We start from the raw sequence: 19,139 nt of genomic DNA, 5'->3' as shown, positions 1-19,139 counted from the left end.
TTAACGCTACTTACAGCTCGGCCGCTCAGCAAAATTTTCTCTGGAACGGCAACTCTCCCTTTAAAGTTCAGAAGCTTGGTGTCAAAGTTAAGGCCCCAGTCACGCAGCTCCTTTTGAACGCTCTCATCCCTAAAACACCAAAGACAAACAATGGTGTAACATAATGCAAGTCAGAAAAGCTTAGTTTATTGGCATCAGAACAGTTAATTTTGACTTAATTTCAGTTATAGTCATAGTCCTTACTAATATTAGTTTTAGTCGTATGTTAGTCAACTGAAAGTGTCAATTTCATCGACAAAACAAACCTCTTGCCGTATAAAGTCCCAATATGAAAATAAATGATAAGTAGGTAATTCAATCTTCTTATTTGCTGAAATCTTGATTTAAGTGAAAGTAAAGTGCCACCACCACACTTGAATCTTCTTCACACCCAAAATGTGCTGAAGAAAATGGATGCGCTTACCAGAACGAGTTGACTACTTTAATGAAAAAGTTAGTCAAATGAGCTTGAGCAGGATTGTGCCTGCACACATGACGTGACGCGCTCTCCGACCTGTGGAGCTAGCAGCCGGGAACTCGTGTGTGTGCGCTACGGAGGTGGCGGCGATCCCCGACGACCCAATTCCTACCGCATATTGGCGGTGAAGTGTCTGCAGCCCCAGAGCCGGGTAGGCACTTTTACAGTAAGAGGCCATTTGGCTTTTCCTATGTTTAAGTGTTTTAATAAAAGCAATATTACGCTATTGGCTTTTCCCTGTTTTTTCCACATATCCTATTTGGAACGCCTGGGGACGAGGTTACACATCTATTTTCCTGTCAACATGTGTGCAGGCACAATCCTGCTCAAGCTCAAGTAGTCAACTCGTTCTGGTAAGCGCATCCATTTTCTTCAGCACATTTTGGGTGTAAAGAAGATTCAAGTGTGGTGGGTGGCACTTTACTTTCACTTAAATCAAGATTTCAGCAAATAAGAAGATTGAATGACCTACTTATTTATTTTCATATTAGGACTTTATATCATAGAGGTTACCTATGACACAGACATTATTCAATATATATATTTTTTTTAATTGGTTCACTTTATTGAATATTATACATTCATGATCACGATTATAGGAGATTTGTTTTATCACTTGTGGTCTAGCGCCCTCTACCTATCCTTTCAACTATTGCAATCAGTAATGTATATGAGGAGCAGCTTAATTTTAATTATTTGATTTATTGTTTGGCGCTGAATTTCACCATTTCCATCTCTTGCCGTATAACCTAGATATACAGTGGCAAGGCGGCTTGTCTGCACCAGATCATGTACCTAGGACACTTCTGGGTAGGGGCAGGGCGCATGCGCCGCTAGCGACCTGGCCATGCTGCGAGTAACCACTTCCATACCAGGCCAATTCTGGCACTCTGCTCCTACATGCAAAAATATATATATTTTTTTTTTAATTACCCAGAGCCCCCAAATTATATATATTATATATATATATATATATATATATATATATATATATATATATTATATACACACACATATACATTTTTTTTTTAGCAGAGACCGTATAGAATAAAATGGTGGGTGTTGCAACTTATGTCACACAGTATTTGCGCAGCAATTTTTCAAATGCGTTTTTTTAGAAAAAAAACTGTCATGAAAAAAAAAAGTGAAAGGTTACACCAAGTAAAACAGATACCCAATATGTCACGCTTTAAAATGGCACCAAAACTTAGTACTTAAAATCCATAGGCAAAGCGTTAAAAAATAGGATTTTTGTACTCACCGTAAAATCCATTTCTCGGAGTTCATTGACGGACACAGCAATTGACCTTGGGGTATTATATCCTTCTAGAAAAGACTAGGCAGAAAAAACAGCACTTCAAGTGTTAAAACACTTTTCAGTACAGCTCCTCCCAGGGGGCGTGGTCCCCCGGGTATAACCCACTCTCTGACTCAGCAGCTCCAGTTCGTAAACAAGCAGTACAAACAAAGGAGGGGTGGGTGCTGTGTCCGTCCATGAACTCAGAGAAATAGAATTTTTGTACTCACCGTAAAATCCATTTTCTCTTCCGTTCATGGACGGACACAGCAGCAATTTACCTTAGGGACGTCGCCAAGCGATGTCAAAAAATTTGAGGGGTGGGAAAAATAAAATAAAAATAAAAATCACTTAAGCTTCACCCCAAACAAACCAGAGTTCAACGGAGGAACTTCAACCTGAAACAGCCGCCTGCAAAACCTTGCGGCCAAAGGAGGCATCCGCAGATGCACTCACATCCACCTTGTAAAACTTGAAAAGGTGTGGATTGACGACCAGATCGTGGTCTTACACACATACCTGTAAAACAGACGCCTGATGGCGGAAAACCCAAGAGGCACCAACCGCCCTGGTCGAATGCTCCGTAACCAGAAAGGGAGGCGCCCGCCCCTTTTGGGCATAGGCCTAGAGCACGACCTGTCTGATCCACCTGAAAATGGAGGCCGACGAGACCGCCAGACCTTTCTCAGGACCATTCACTGACATGAACAGTGAGTCCGATCTCCGGAACGGAGCCATAGCAGACAAGTACGCCCGAAGGGCTCGCACTATGTCCAAGGGAAGCAACGTGGCCTCCTTCGACTGAGAACATAAGTATAGTAAAACAATGTCCTCATTATAAAAAGAGCCCTGCAAGACAAGGCCGCCAGATCAAAAACTCATCTGACTGAAGGAATAGCTACTAAGAAAGACTACCCTCTGAGGGAGGGAGGGAGGGAGAGAGAGAGAGAGAGAGAGAGAGAGAGAGAGAGAGAGAGAGAGAGAGAGAGAGAGAGAGAGAGAGAGAGAGAGAGAGAGAGAGAGAGAGAGAGAGAGAGAGAGAGAGAAGAGAGAGAGAAGAGAGAGAGAAGAGAGAGAGAAGAGAGAGAGAGAGAAGAGAGAGAGGGGGGAGAGAGAGAAGAGAGAGAGAGAAGAGAGAAGAGAGAGAGAAGAAGAGAGGAGAGAGAGAGAGAGAGGGGGGGGGGGGGGAAGAGAGGGGGAGAGAGGGAGAAGGGGAGGGAGAGAGAGAGAGAAAGAGAGAGAGAAAGAGAGGGAGAGAGAGAGAGAGAGAGAGAGAAAGAGAGAGATCTCCCGAATGTCCTCAAACAGAGCCCTTTTGAAGCACCGAGAGGACCGAATTCAAGTCCCACGGAGGCAGTGGAGGACACACAGGAAGGTCACGAGCCTGACTCCCTGTACCTACGTATGCACCAGGGAATGCGTCGCCAACGGTCGCTGAAAATTAACAGCCAAGGCCGATATCTGACCCATAACCGTACTTAAGGCGAGAGCTTGACCCACTCCCCGCTGTAGGAACAGCAGCATCTGGGACAGCACGTATGTGCGGGGGTGTCCTTTCATCTCTGCACACAAAGATGTAGGCCTTCCACCTACGATGGCAAATTCTACGTGAAGTAGACTTCCGTGCAAGTAGCATGGTAGAGATCACCGAGTCCGACGGACCTCGGACCTCCAGCTCCTGGCTCCCAACAGCCATGCCGTTAAGCCAGCGACTGTAAAGCAAGGCGAAAAAAAAAAAAAAAAAAAAAAAAAATCGGACCCTGCGACAGAAGATCTACTCTCAGGGGTAGAATCCAAGGAACGTCTGCCACCAGATGCACCAGGTCCGCGTACCAGGAAAGGCGCGGCCAGGGCTGGTGCAAGGATTTTTGACACCCTAGGCGAAACCTAATTTTGCCGCCCCCCACACACGTTGGCTCTGCCCCTCACTAAAAATTTTGCGGCACCTATTTCTTCAGCCGTGGTCCACAGGCTTGCACATGTGCCTCTGGACCCGGCCCGAAGACAAATAGTGGATGGCACTGGCTCGCTTACTCACGCCAGCTGTGGTCCACAGTCCACTGTGTAACTGCCTGTCTGTACAAGCAGACAGATACGCTGACAATGCTTTAAGGTTCTTACTAGAAACATTAATAAATGCACATTTTTGTACCTGCAAAAAGATCTGAATTTTTTTTCAATTTTTTTTACAAAGGTGGACTTGAACTTTCACACCTCAAATGGCCCCAATTCCTTTATTTTCTGGCCTCAGATCACCCCAATTCTTCCACCTTCACACTTCAGAACACCCCATCACTGTATCACCCCGAATGCCTGTTCCACTCTGCACCCCCCCCTGCACCTCTGTTCCCCTCAACCCCCCCCCCCCCCACATATCAGTTCCTCTCTGTACACCCCTGCACATCTGTTCCCCACACACATATCTGCTCCCCCTGCACACCTGTCCCCCCTACACACACACACACACACACACATCTGTTCCCCCTCTCTACCCCTCTGTACATCTGTCCCCCCCCCACACACATATCTATCCGTCTGTCCCCCACACACATATCAGTACTCCCCTGCACATCTGCCCCCCCCCCCCACACACACACACACACACACACACAATCTGTTCCCCCTCTGTACCCCCTGCACACCTGCCCCCCCACACATATCTGTTCCCCTCTGTACCCCCCTGCACATCTGTCCCCCCACACACACATATCTACCCGTCTGTCCCACACACACACACACACACACACACCCCTATCAGTACTCCCCTGCACATCTGTCCCCCCCCCCCCCCCACACATACCAGTACCCCCCTGCACGTCTGTCTATCCCCCACACACACACATATATATATCAGTACCCCCCTGCACTAAGGATGAGCTCTGGCGTGTTCACACAGTATCAGTACTCCCCTGCACGTCTGTCCCCCCCCCACACACATCAGTACCCCCCTGCACGTCTGTGTTCCCCCCTACACACATCAGTACCCCCCCTGCACGTCTGTGTCCCCCCCCACACACATCAGTACCCCCCTGCACGTCTGTCCCCCCCCACACACATCAGTACCCCCCTGCACGTCTGTCACCCCCCCCACTCATATCAGTACCCCCCTGCACGTCTGTCCCCCCCCACACACACACACATCAGTACCCCCCTGCACGTCTGTCACCCCCCCACTCATATCAGTACCCCCATGCACATCTGTGTCCCCCCCACACACATCAGTACCCCCCTGCACATCTGTGTCCCCCCCACACACATCAGTACCCCCTGCACGTCTGCCCCCCCCCCACACATATCAGTACCCCCTGCACGTCTGTCCCCCCCCCACACATATCAGTACCCCCCTGCACGTCTGTCCCCCCCCCCACACATATCAGTACCCCCCTGCACGTCTGTCCCCCCCCCCACACATATCAGTACCCCCCTGCACGTCTGTCCCCCCCCCCACACATATCAGTACCCCCCTGCACGTCTGTCCCCCCCCCCCACACATATCAGTACCCCCCTGTACGTCTGTTCCCCCCCCCCCCCCCACACATATCAGTACCCCCCTGTACGTCTGCCCCCCCCCCCCCACACATATCAGTACCCCCCTGTACGTCTGTACCCCCCCACACACATATCAGTTCTGCACTATTACCTTAAAAGCAATGTTTTATTTTTTGTGACCGAGTGATGCCTTTGTTTCCACTATACCTGAGCCAGCGGCAGGTGAGGTGATTACTTCAGGAGTGGCGCTGTGCCTGCCTGTCCTTGCACAGCAGCACACCAGATCCCCGAGCGCCCAGGAGGAGGGGAGTGCATGCAGGGGCCAGGGCTTCCATTGCATCATTTGCCTCCACCGATCGTACGGCACTTCCGGCCGGCTGTTCCTCGTCCCGGCTCTCTCCCCTTAGCTGTTCACTGCCGGCGCTACTACGGCGGCACTTTCTGAGTCTGGGGATAGAGAGACCCGTCCAGCATCACGGCATGTATTCACAGGCACAAGCTGCGACCCCCCCCCCCCTAGCCTGGCGGCTGGCGCCATAAGGCACATATTTAAAAAAAATGTCGGTCCTGCAGGTCTGAATCGAGCAAGTGGTTTGGGATCCGGATTTTGCCGCTCCCCCTACCATGGCGCTCTAGGCAGCCGCCTGACTCGCCTATTGCTAGCGCCGGCCCTGGGCGCGGCCAATCCAGAGCGACCAGGATTGTTGGCATCCCCTCCGCTTCCACTCTGCGCAACAGGTGAGGGAGAAGCTTCAGAGGAGGGAAAGCGTAGATTTAGGCGATAGTGACCCCACGGTGCCACCAACGCGTCTGCCCAAGGGTCTCTAGACCTGACCAAGAAACGTGACACCTTCTGATTGAGACGGGATGCCCGAAGGTCCACGCCTGGCGTGCCCCATTTTTAGCACAACTCTGAAAACACTTCCGGGTGCAACGATCATGCTCCCTGGTCCAGTGTTTGGCGACCAAGGTAGTCGGCTTGCCAACTCTGCACCCCCAGAATGTACAAGGCCGACAGAGCCGGAGCATACCTTGTGCCTCACCGGAGGATGAGTGCAACCTCAACCACCGTGGCCGAGCTCCGCGTGCCCCCTTGATGGTAGACATACGCCACGGCCATGGTGTTGCCGGACTGGATCCTGACTGAACGGTCCTGCAGACCCAGAAACCACTTGGGGAGACGCAGCCTGGAGCTCCAGGACATTGATTGGCAGGCGGGACTCCACCCGAGTCCAGCACCCTGGGCTAACTGGACACTCCAGAACGCCCCCAGCCGGAGAGGCTGGCATCTGTCGTGACCACTGTACGACAGCACGGCAAAAATAATTTCCCGGTCCGAAGTACCGGAGATGTCAGCCACCACACTAGGGAGGACCTGACCAGGCGACTTCACCCAAATCTGGTAATCCAGAGACGAAGGGAGCCTGTCCCAACGTGACAGAATCGCTTTCTGTAACACTGTGTGGAATTGGGCATACGGAACTGCTTCGAAAGAGGCTACCATGGGACCCAGAATTCTCTTGCAAAGGCGAAGCGACGACCACTGCTGGGTCGCAAACCGCTGCACCACAGATTGCAGTGTCTGGAGTTCTTCCACCAGGAGAAAAAACTTGCTTCTGAGGAATCCAGGACCAACCCCAAGTATTCCAGTCGCTAGGACGGAACCAACATTGACTCCTGGACATTCAGTAGCCACCTGAATCTTTTGGAGGGGCTGGCAGGTGATGAACCCATCCTCTCCTAGGTCTGAGCTTAAAGAAGCTCTCAGGAGAAAGTCGTCCAGGTATCCCACAATAGTGATTCCGCGCTGCCTTAGCAGGGCCAGAATCGGAGCGAGCACCATTGTGAAAACTCGTGGTGCCGAAGCCAGACCGAAGGGGAGGGCCACAAACTGAAAATGGTCCTCTTCGACCGCAAAACGCAGAACCCTCTGGTGTTTTGCGCGTATGGGAATATGCAGGTACGCATCCCGAGTACCCAAGGACGCCATAAAGTCCCCCTGATGGAGAGCCGCCACTACCAAGCAAACAATTCCATCCTGAATCTTTGCACTTTGACTAAAGAGTTAAGGGCCTTGAGGTCCAGGATTGGACGGACCCCCTCCTTTTTTGGGGACTACAAACAGATTGGATTAAAAACCCCTGAAACCGTTCCCTTGAAGGAACCGGTATAATCACTTCCCTGACCAGCAGATCCTGACCAGCCCCTGACAGGGCCACCCGGTGTACTGGAGGAAGCTTGAAGGAAAAAATCTGTTTGGTGGACAAGAGAGAAACTCTATCTTGTACCCCGAGGAAACTACCTCGCAAACCCAGCGGTCGGAAAGAGGGATCTCTACCGAGCCGCGCATCCGCAAAGTCGTCCCCCCACCCGAGTGTCTGGCGGGGGCAGACCTACATGCAGAAGCAGGCTTGTTGGGCTTGCGGTACCAGGTGCGCTTTTTTATCTACAGCGGGCGCCTTAGCACCCTGGAAAACGTTTTCCCATCGCACCTGGGGACGAAAAAAAAAAAAATAAAAAAAAAAATCGCTTGGGGGAGGTAAAGGAAGGACCCTGCTTATGACGAGGCTCCTTACCCTTCCCAGATTGCGGGAGCAGAGTGCTCTTACCCCCTGTAGCATCTATAATGATGTCAACCAGGTACAGCAAAAACTTTCTGCGGCCAATCCCATTCCTTGTACATTATTTTGTCCAGGTATGGAACACAAGGAAACACTTTTTGCTGTGCGGGGCGGCTTGCGGAACCCAAAAGGGACCGGCATCTGACGACTCCGCCGTCCTCAAGTTTTTGAGTATCCCGCACCGTAGTGATAAAAGCTCCAACAAAACGCCTAAGGAACTGCCGTATGGGCTCTACAGAGACCGCAGGGGCACTAAGGGTTAACTCAGGCATGGTTGGGGTAGAAGCCTCTGTTCAGACTCCATGTGGACCCACCACTTATGCCTCCTTAGTACTGCAAGGCAGACACCCACCGGTCACCCTCCCGGTTGCAAAACAGATCAGGGGACCCCCAGGGAACTCACCACCCGACCCGGTTGTAGCGTTAGCTATAGCGCTGAGAAGTGCTGGCTGCGCTGCCCCTCAGGAAGCTATTCACAGGCTTTTGCTGCGCTATTACAGGCACTAGAGGCCAAGACTTTTCCAAGATGGCCGCCGTATGCAGGAAAAACAGCATGCAGGCCACAAGAAAATGGCCGCCGACCTATACACACCGTGTCCGCGGCAAAATGGCGGCCATACACGTGTTTAAAACAGTGACACAGCAGAAAGATACAGCCCAGCACATACAACAACTCCCCCAACAAAAACAACAGCACCTTACAGTACACGGTAGTGACAGAACCCCAGGAGGGCCCCCCCCCCCCTTACACCCGCCACCCAGAATGGGGAAGGGAGAGGAAAGCAGGGCGGACCCTTATTCGACCTCCCCAAGGAAGCACCAGCCATACCACCTTGCCAGGGCAAGGGGCCACTACTTACCCGTCCTGCGACCACCGGCTGGCTGGAGGCATTCCGGACAGTACCAACATTTGCTAAACGGCATGGCTGTCGGCCAGACACACCGTGACAAAGCTATAAAGACCGGTCATATGTGTGCCCTGGAACATGTAGTTCCCCGGCCACCCCTGGAGCAACGGGGCATGTCGTGGACGACCCAGAGCTGAGCTGAGGGCCGGCACACGCTCGATGGCCGAGCATGGGGGGACTACAAGGATCAGATCCAGCCTGTCACCCAGTCAGCAGTTGATAGTAGATATCAGGAACAAAAATGCAGGAACAAAACAAAATAAAAGCGGAAAACAAAAACAAACAAAAAAAAAAGCAAAAAAATTCCACAGTACATGGACTCCAGAAGGCCATGTCTACTCCTGAGACTAGGCAGAAAAAAAAATCAGAGTGGGTTATACCCGGGGAACCACGTCCCCTGGGAGGAGCTGTACTGAAAAGTGTTTTAACACTTGAAGTGCTGTTTTTTTCTGTTTAGTCTCTCCTGGAAGGAAGGATATAATACCCCAAGGTCAATTGCTGCCGTGTTCTTCCATGAACGGAAGAGATTTTTTTTTTTTTTTTTTTTTTACAGTTTACCAGTTTAGAGTTAGAAGAGGTCTTGAAAAAACAAATGTTGCTCTTGCGCGAATGTTTGCAGCGATACCTCACATGTGTGGATTGAACGCCGTTTACATACGTGGGTGCGACATACACATGAGTTTGCTCCTGCGTGCGAGCACACGGAGACAGGGACACTGAGTTCATGGACGGACACAGCAGCCTTTGACCTTAGGGTTATATCCGCTTCCTTCAGGAGAGTTTAGGCAGAAAAAAAAAAAAGCACTTTAAGTGTAACCAACACTTTCAGTGCAACTCCTCCCAGGGGGCGTGGCCCCCCGGGTATAACCCACACCCTGCTCTAGCAGCCTCAGTTCGTAACAAGCAGTACAAAGGAGGGGTGGGTGCTGTGTCCGTCCATGAACTCCGAGAAATGGATTTTACGGTGAGCACAAAAATCCTATTTTCTCTTCCATTCATGGAAGGACACAGCAGCCTTTGACCTTAGGGACGTCCCAAAACAGTGTCAAAAATTTCGAGGGGTGGGAAAAACACCACAGCAACCAAGCTTACACCCCAAACAAAAACCGGAGTTACTCAACGGAGGAACTCCAACCTTAAACTGCCGCCTGTAACACCTTGCGGCCAAAGGAGGCATCAGAAGATGCAAACACGTCCACCTTGTAAAACTTTGAAAAGCGTGGATCGACGACCAGGTCGCTGCCCTACACACCAGTAACACAGAGGCTTGATGTCGGAAAGCCCAAGAGGCACCGATTGCCCTGGTCAAATGCGCCGTAACCTGAAAGGGAGGCGCCCGCCCCTTCAGGGCATAGGCCTGAAGCACAACCTGATGGATCCACCTAGAAATGGTGGCCGACGAGACCGCCAGACCCTTTTCAGGACCCGACACTGACACAAACAGTGAGTCCGACTTTCGGAACGGAGCCGTAGCAGAAAAATACACACGAAGAGCCCGAACCACATCCAGGTCTGCTTCAGGTTCTTCGGCTGAGGACAGAAGGATGAAAGAACAATGTCCACATTAATGTGAAAGGCGGAAAAGACCTTTGGGAGAAAAGAAGGCTGCGGTCGCAGCACCACCTCATCCTTATGGATGACCAAGTAGGGAGCCTTGCGGGACAAGGCCGCCAGTTCAGACACCCGTCTGATCTATGTAATAGCAACCCGAAAAAAACCACATTTTGTGACAGTCAACGAAGGGATCTTTCGAACGTCCTCAAAAGGGAGCATCTTGAAGCACCGAGAGGACCAAATCCAAGTCCCATGGGAGCAGTGGAGGGCGCACAGGAGGGGCCACATGCCGGACCTCCTGCACAAACGAGCTCACCAAAGGGTGCGCTGGCAATGGTTGCTGAAAGTAAACAGCCAGAGCTGAAATCTGACCCATAACCGCACTCAAGACGAGAGCCTGATCCACTCCCCGCTGTAAAAAAAAAAAAAAAAAAAACAGCCCAAAGTGACACAGCATTACAGCGCAGCACATAACACACCACAGCACACAAAAGACCCTGTAGTGAACACACACAGCCCCCTGCAGTGAACACACACAGCCCCCGCTAGCACACAGGCCCCGGTGTAATAAAGAGACCCCTAAAAGCCCCCCTCACAGCCGCTACCCAAATGGGAGAGGGAGAGGAATTAAGGGAGACAGGAAAGCAGGGCAAACCCTCAGTCGTTGTCCCAGGGGAAAATTCCAGCCATACCACCTTACCTGAGCAAGGGGCCACTACTTACCCGTCCTGCGACTACCGGCTGGAGGTATCCCAGAGAGAACCAACGTCCACATAAAACGGCATGGCTGTTGGCCAGACACACTGTGACAAAGCCATAAAGGCTGGTCATATGTGTGCCCTAGAACAAAATGTTCTCCGGCCGCCCCTGGAGCAAAGGGGCCTGTCGTGGACAACCCAGAGCTGAGCCGAGGGCTGGCACACGCTCGTAGGCTGAACCTGGGGGGACTACAAGAGTCTAAGACCCAGCCTGTCACCCAGTCGGCAGTTGATAGAAGAATCTCAGGATCCAAAAATGCAGGAACAAAAACAATAAAAAGCGGGGAAAAAAAAAAATCAGGACTCCAGAGTGCCTGTCGTTAGGCAGAGAAAAACCGAGGCTGCTAGAGCAGGGTGTGGGTTATACCCGGGGGGCCACGGCCCCTGGGAGGAGCTGCACTGAGGAAAGTGTTGTTAACACTTAAAGTGCTTTTTTTCTGCCTAAACTCTCCTGAAGAAAGCGGATATAACCCTAAGGTCAAAGGCTGCTGTGTCCGTCCATGAACGGAAGAGAAAACACCAGATGATGCCGAGCCCCCGTTTTACTTACCTGACCCTTCGAAAAGTCCCGCGCTCGCCCACATCATCATCCTCGAGTCGAAGCCTGGCTGTTGATTGGTTGCAGTGGATGGATTGAAAGCAGCGTAGCCATTGCCTGGCGTCGCTGTCCATTCAATCCAGTGTGTGGAGTTGTTGCGGGGAGGAGCCGAGACAGCCGCCAAAGGACCCCAGAATACTAGGATCGGGGGCACTGTGTGCAAAACGAACTGCACAGTGGAGGCAAGTATAACATGTTTTGTTTTTTTGTTTTATTTTTTTTAAATATTTTTTTTAGTGACCCTTTTTCTGACATTTGTTGTTTAACCACTTAAGATCCGGACCATTATGCAGGTAAAGGACCTGGCCCCTTTTTGCGATTCGGCACTGCGTCGCTTTAACTGACAATTGCGCAGTCGAGCGATGTGGCTCCCAAAAGTGCTATAAAAATGCCACTGGCAGGCAAGGTTTTTACACACACAGCTCCCGGTTCTCGCTCTGTAACGAGCGAACGCGGCTGCCAGGCACGGGCGTCGGCTTTAGGGGCGAGCAGGGGGCTCCCCTATTGGCTGAACGGCGAGATGTAAAGCTACGTGATCTTGCCCAGGCGAGCCGACCTGCCGCCGTATAACTGAGGCAGCTGGTCGGAAAGTAGTTAAACCTACTGCTTCCATAGAACGGCACTAGAGGAATTATAGAGTAACAAATAGTCTTGTTTGGACTAAAAGATCAGAGAAATCAAAATTCTTCTAATGCCACAGCGCATAAAGGGACTTCATAGTGCTGCGCCTGCCACAACCTCACATGTGGTTTGAACACCATTTACATATGTGGGCGCTACTCACGTATTTACATATGTGCGCGCGAGCTCAGGAGGGACGGGCGCTTTAAAATATTTATTTTTTCCCATTTATTTTAATTTTTACTGTCCCTTTAAGAAAAATAAATAAATGTGATAACTTTTATTCCTAGGAATGTAAACATGCCTTGTAATAGAAAAAAGCATGACAGGTCTTCTTCATTAACCTCTCCTGCGGCCCTCGCCGATGAGACCACTTATCTGAAAACTGGCTGCCTGCAGTAAATGATATCATGGTTATGACAGCTACCCTGAAATTTAACAGCAAAGTTATGATATGGGTGGCACAGTGGTTAGTAGTTTTGCCTAGCAGCCAAAGGGTCGCTGGTTCCAATCCAAACCACAACACTACCTGGAGTATGCATGTTCTCCCTGTGTCTGCATGGATTTCCTCCAGGTACACTGGTTTCCTCCCACACTCCAAAGACATGCTGGTCAGTTAATTGGATCCTGTCTAAATTGGCCCTAGTATGTATGTGTATGTCTGAATGTGAGTTAGGGACCTTAGATTGTAATCCCCTTGAGGGTAGGCACTAATGTGAATGTACAATGTATATAGAAAAGCGCTGCGTAAATTGACGGGTGCTATTTAACCACTTGCCTACTGGGCATTTTCACCCCCTTCCTGCCCAGGCCATTTTTCAGCGCTGTCACACTGCTATAAAAATGCATTAATTACAGTATAAATGCGATTGGCAGGGAAGGGGTTAACACTAGGGGGCGATCAAGGGGTTAATGTATTCCCTAGGGCGGGATTCTTACTGTGGGGAGGGGAGTGACCGATGGTTGTCCCTATGTACAAGGGACACACCATCGGTCCCCCACCCTGACAGGACGTTGATCTGTATGTTTACAGACACACACACACACACACACACACACACACACACAGATCCACAGTCCTGCTCAGTTACTGGGCAATCGCGGGTGCCCGGCGGCCATTGCGGTCGCTGTGCACCCCTTCCCCAGTGACGCAGCGCACCCATAAGTGGATTATAAGAGCGCAACGTCATATGACGTAGACCCAGAACAATAGCGTCTTCCTCCCGCCGTCATTTGACGGCGGGCGGTGGATAAGAGGTTAAAATAAATAATAATTACATACATTTACAGTTAGGCGGTCGGCAAGTGGTTAAAATGTACTGAAGAGCAAAAAGCAAATACTTACTTGTGAATGTAGTTGAGGAATCGTCCAACTTGACGCTCCCTTTGGTCTGGAGGCAGTCGGGTGTGAACAGCAAGATCTTTCATGACGGTAAAGTCGCTTCTCATCTTGTCAGTTAAACCTGTGGCATTCATTGAGGAGAATGTAGACATGTTAAATAAAAGCTGCACTACATGCCATCAGCCATCCAAGGAAGGAAGGAAGGAAGGAAGGAAGGAAGGAAGGAAGGAAGGAAGGAAGGAAGGAAGGAAGGAAGGAAGGAAGGAAGAAAGAAAGAAAGAAAGAAAGAAAGAAAGAAAGAAAGAAAGAAAGAAAGAAAGAAGAAAAGAAAAAGAAAGAAAGAAAAGAAAAAGAAAGAAAGAAAAGACTAAAATGGCACTTTAGAAAAGCCATAAAAAAAAACAAAAAAAATAAAAAAAAGGAGAGAAAAACAATGCATCCAAGTTCTTTTGGGGTTGCACACTGGTGGATATACAGGTGCATATCAAAAGTTAATTTCACAAATTTTCATTCAAAATGTGAAACTCATTATCCACTTGACAACCGAGGACGTCCATGGCTTTGTGCGGTGATATCTGAATGATGGGTGCAGCTACAGGCATCATTCAGATATCACCGTCTTCAGCCGCCGATTCTCTGCACGATAAGAATGTTTAAAGCGGCAGTTCTGCCGATTGATCGTTCTTATAGGCAGCGGTGCTTCTCCGGGCTCTCCCCTGCCATCGGGGGCCCGGAGAGAAAATCGGCCGGCGCTAGCTGAGAAAGCATAGAGATGACTGGTGACCAGATGGTCATCAGTCATCTCTATGACCTCACGCCCGGTACCCGGAAGTAAACAAAGCCGCAATCGCCATTAGATCTGTGAATTTTTTTCACGATCTAGTGCTTGTAAGCCTGGAGGAAAGATGTGGGGTCTTATTGACCCCACATCTCTCCATAAAGAGGACCTGTCACAGTGATTCCTATTACAAGGAAGAAAAAGAAGAAAAAGAAAAAAGAAAAAAAAAAAAGGAAAAAGAGAAAACTGTGAGGTAACTGTGCGGCATCTGCAGGGACCTGTGTGCCAAATGGCGGCAAAATGCAGCGTTTAAACAGGAAAAGCCTCCTAGGGCTTTTTAACAGTGAAAAAAAAACTTTCACAGGAAAGCCCCATACAAAAAAAAAAAAACCAACAGGCCAGATAATACAGTCCCCTCAGGAGGGCCCCCTCCCCCCTGACAGCGGCAATGTTAGCAATGCAGCAAGGGAAAAGGAGCAGGGAAGAGAAGAGAAACCCCAGGAATGCCCAGCCGTACCAACCCACCGAAGCGGGAGGGACTGTACTTACCCATCCGAGCGAGGACTCGCTGACGCATTCCTGACAGAACTACAACCGCAATGGAGGTAGCTGTCGGCCCGTCCACTGAGTGAGACAACACCACAGCCCAGTCATATGTGGACCTCGGAGCAAAGCTCACCGGCCACCCCAGGAGTCATGGGGTATGGCATGGCAGACCCAGCCTCTTTGCAAAGGTGTGCCCACGCTTGCTGGTCAGACCGAGTAGACTACAAGAATCTATATTATCCAGCCTGTCTCTCAGCCGACAGTTGAAAGAAGATTCAAGAAAGAGTATAATTTAAAAAAAAAATTCTCCTCAGGGCGCTGGACCCAAAGAGCCATGCATCCTTCTCCTTGCTAGGCAGAACGAAACTGAGGCTGCATGGTGCAGTGAGGAGGGTTATGTCTGGAGGGACCGCCCCCTGGGCGGGGCAGTTCAACGCTGTTAATGCAACATGTATTTCATTATCTAACATGTTTCTGCCTAGTCCTCTCCTGTAAACAGGGAACATAACCCACTTGTCAAGATTTAAGGAGCTGTAAGAGAAAGTCAAGTTTTCACAATACACTGTGACCAGAGCAATATAATGTTACCATAGGTACATTGTACTACTCCGGGGAAGTGATCAGGATTTTTTTTAATAACACACACCCCTTCATGCATCATAAAGTGGAGTTCCATCCGTTTTTTTAAGTTTAATAAAAGTCAGCAGCTACAAAAAGCATAGCTGCTGACGTTTAATAAACCGACACTTACCTGCCCCAAGGTCCAGCGATGCGGCCACCCGGAGGCTCGCTCCTCTCCCCATCCTCTCCTCAGTGCCGTCATGGTAACTGTGGGCGCCTGGCTGCGACAGCCTACGGCTTCACAGCCCAGCACGCACGAGTCGCGCTCCTATTGGCCAGCCGATCTTCTGGGACCCCGAGCCAACGTGGCCGAAAATAAGCGGGACAGGAAGTCCAACAATTTTTTTTTTTAAATGAATTACAAAAGTGGCATGTCAGGGGGCGATGCGTGCTTAAAGCGGAAGTTCCACTTTTGGGTGGAACTACGCTTTAAATACCTTGGACTGTCTAGTTTCCAAAAAGGGCTTATTTGGGATATATTTGTACTGTCCTGACATTTTAGAGCCTCGAGAAATTAGGCCGTCAGTACATAAGGATTGATCAATTTTCAGATGTATACCATAGTTTGTGAACTTTAACTTTCCTACAGACTAAATATTATACGCCAATTTGGATCATTTTCACCAAAGGAATGTAGCAGAATACATTTTAGGGATAAATATACGAAGAACAGTTATTTGTAAAATTGTATACATTTTTTTTTTAATTTTCAGTCTTCCATGTAGCAAAAGTAAAAACCCCAGCGGTTAATAAATACCAAGAGAAAGCGCTATTTGTGCAAACAAAATGATAAAAATGTAGGTTTTGGTAAAGTGTCGCACGACCGTGCAATTGTCATTTATATCTAAAAGCGCTGAAAGCTGAAAATTGCCCTGGGCAGGAAGGGGGTAAAAATGCCCGGTATTGAAGTGGTGAACTATCGTATTTATCGGCGTATACCGAGCACTTTTTTGCCCTGAAAATCAGGGCAAAATCGTGGGTGCGCGGTATACGCCGATACCCGCGCCGAGTTTGAATACTGCGCCGACATATACCGAGCGCAGTACACTCGGGCAGTCTTGGCTCCTTCCACGCTCACATCCTGGACGTACAGGACGTCAGCGCGAGAGTTGCCGACAATACACAAGTGTACTGCGCTCTGTATATGTCGGCGCAGTATTCAAACTCGGCGCGGGAAACGAGCGGGGAGGACGCCGCAGAAGGACGCCGGACCCGACGAAGAGGACACCCGAAGCCGCAGACGGACGCGACGAAGAGGACACCCGAAGCCGGACCCGACGAAGAGGACACCCGAAGCCGCAGACACCAAAACCAAGTACAAAAAAAACTTTTTTACACAGGATTCGGGGCAACTTTAGGGGTGCGCGGTATACGTGGGAGCGCGCTATACCGCAATAAATACGGTAATCTCTTGAGGAAATAAAAACTGCAGTTACAAATACAGTGTGTAAGAGATAAAGGCCTGTCCTCACCTGTCAAGTTACAAAGTTCTGGCACCAACATAATAACACCATTGGTGACACCTGGCCTGGGTCTTTTGCATATGCTGACAAGCATGGGCTGCTTTGCATCCTGGATATTTATATTGTATTGCTGAATTGAGGGGGGAAAAAAAAAAAAAAAAAAGTTACACACATACACCATTAAACAAGTGAAATGTAAATAATCAAAGACAGAAAATAAATATGAATAGCCAATTAGATCAAAATATGATTTTTAACAATCTAATCAATTTTTGGATACAATACTCACTCAGTTTACCTACCTCTCTTGCTGCTGAAGTCTATTGAAACCAACACAGATTGTCGATTTGCTATGTCCTCTGCTGCACTAAATGGCCAACTGCTTCAAGCAACTTGTATATAATAAAATGGTGCTGTGCTACTAAAGTGAACATATAATGCACCAAGTATTGTGCAAAACAAAATTAAAGAATGAAAGAACACTGTGTAGTGCTGGTAAGTAAAAGTGTTAAAAAAAATTAAAATAATAAAAAAAGGAGGCACTCAAATGGTGTGCAACTACTCAAATGCTTAAAAAAGTGCAGTAAATCGAAAATGAATGAGCATGGGGTTATCATCACGATATAGTAGCAAAAAGGACAAAGAGTATTTTGGAACTTTAAATATACTCCAGTGTGCAAACTTAGCATGTAAAAGTAAATCATCCTAGATCATACAGTTTGTATAAAAATCTTTTTGTATGTCATAAAAATAAACACATTATACTTACCTGGCAAAAAAAAATAAACACACACATTGTTGTCTGAAATATACTACAAAGAAAAAGCGCATCAAACCTTCTGAGAAGGTCAACGCGTTTCACAAATCAACCGCTTCCTTAGGACCAACAGTATAGGGTTTATTGAAACCAAGAAAAAATCACACAGTTAAAAACATATCTACAATAAAGACAAAAACAAAAACAAAAAACAGCCTATTCATAAAATTTGTACAAATCAGGTTATCACATTTATCAGAGTATAATTATACACAGTTCAATACATTCCTCATGCAACAATGATTTTGTATCTAAAATCTTACCAATTTATTAGGGGGTAAAAAAAACGTAAGTTACTTACCCAAGATGGATGCAATATAGTGTGCTCAATGCTTTATGGAAGGATACATTAATAGATCCCTATAGCAAGTGTGGTCTCCTCTATGGTAATCCTGGGTGTCTACTCAGTATCATCCGTAGTTAAAAAAAAAAAAAACCCTTTCCATAGTGCATTACCATTTTAAATGGATTTATTTAGGTTAAGGAGAAGAAGTATATGTAATCCATGAGTGCCGGCCAAACTCGTACCAACGCTGACATCACTTCTGGTATGCCTCTGCTCACGTCCTACGCATTACGTCATGCCCATGTGACTTCTTCAGGGGATCGTTCCAAAAACGTAAAAAGCGCTTTTTACATTTAAATAAATATTTAAAAAAACATCAATACACCATGGGAAGTCTTGCCTTTAAAATGTCCTTATTTCTTCTGAGAAATCCTCACTTCCTGTTCTTTGGTCTGTAACTCCACACAGTAATGCAAGGCTTTGCTGGTGTGGAGAAAGCCTCTTGAGGGGGGAGGGGGCGAGCAAGGTGTGACAGGACGCCCACTAACACACAGCTCCTTTCTCTATCTGCAAAGTAGAGGGTGTCCTGGCTTGCCTGCTCGCCCCCCTCAAGAGGCTTTCTCCACACCAGGGAGAAAGCCTTGCATTACTGTGTGGAGTTACAGACAGAAGAACAGGAAGTGAGGATTTCTCACAAGAAATAAGGACATTTAAAGGCAAAATGGAAGGATGAGGTAAGTGAAGGAGGACTGCACTAAGGTAAAGGAAGCTATTTAGGAAAAAGAAAAAAAAAAAAATTTCCTTTACAACCCCTTTAATATAAAAATTTGTTTAACCAGGGAGGATTACTAGGGGACCGGAGACAGACCAGACCACCAAATTGAGTTACTAACTATATGCTTTAACCAATCCGTATCAATACG

At 48.4% G+C, this 19,139-nt stretch overlaps 1 protein-coding gene across 4 annotated transcripts in view; it reads right to left on the bottom strand.

Moving 5' to 3' along the window:
• LOC120928948 (piwi-like protein 1) overlaps positions 1 to 19,139 on the bottom strand; it is a 114,162-nt gene that overhangs the window by 27,557 nt on the left and 67,466 nt on the right. For all 4 annotated transcript variants that reach the window (XM_040340061.1, XM_040340060.1, XM_040340059.1 and 1 more), the window contains 3 exons: positions 17,123 to 17,243; positions 13,709 to 13,826; positions 15 to 129 (listed from right to left, as the gene is read on the bottom strand). In XM_040340061.1, the coding sequence (XP_040195995.1) occupies positions 15 to 129; positions 13,709 to 13,826; positions 17,123 to 17,243 (354 nt within the window). The remainder of the gene's footprint in view (positions 1 to 14; positions 130 to 13,708; positions 13,827 to 17,122; positions 17,244 to 19,139) is intronic.

Source organism: Rana temporaria, chromosome 2 (genome assembly GCF_905171775.1).
Source record: "Rana temporaria chromosome 2, aRanTem1.1, whole genome shotgun sequence".
NCBI lineage: Eukaryota > Metazoa > Chordata > Amphibia > Anura > Ranidae > Rana > Rana temporaria.
Note: the sequence above shows the minus strand (reverse complement) of the source record. Positions and strands in the feature narration are given on the sequence as shown.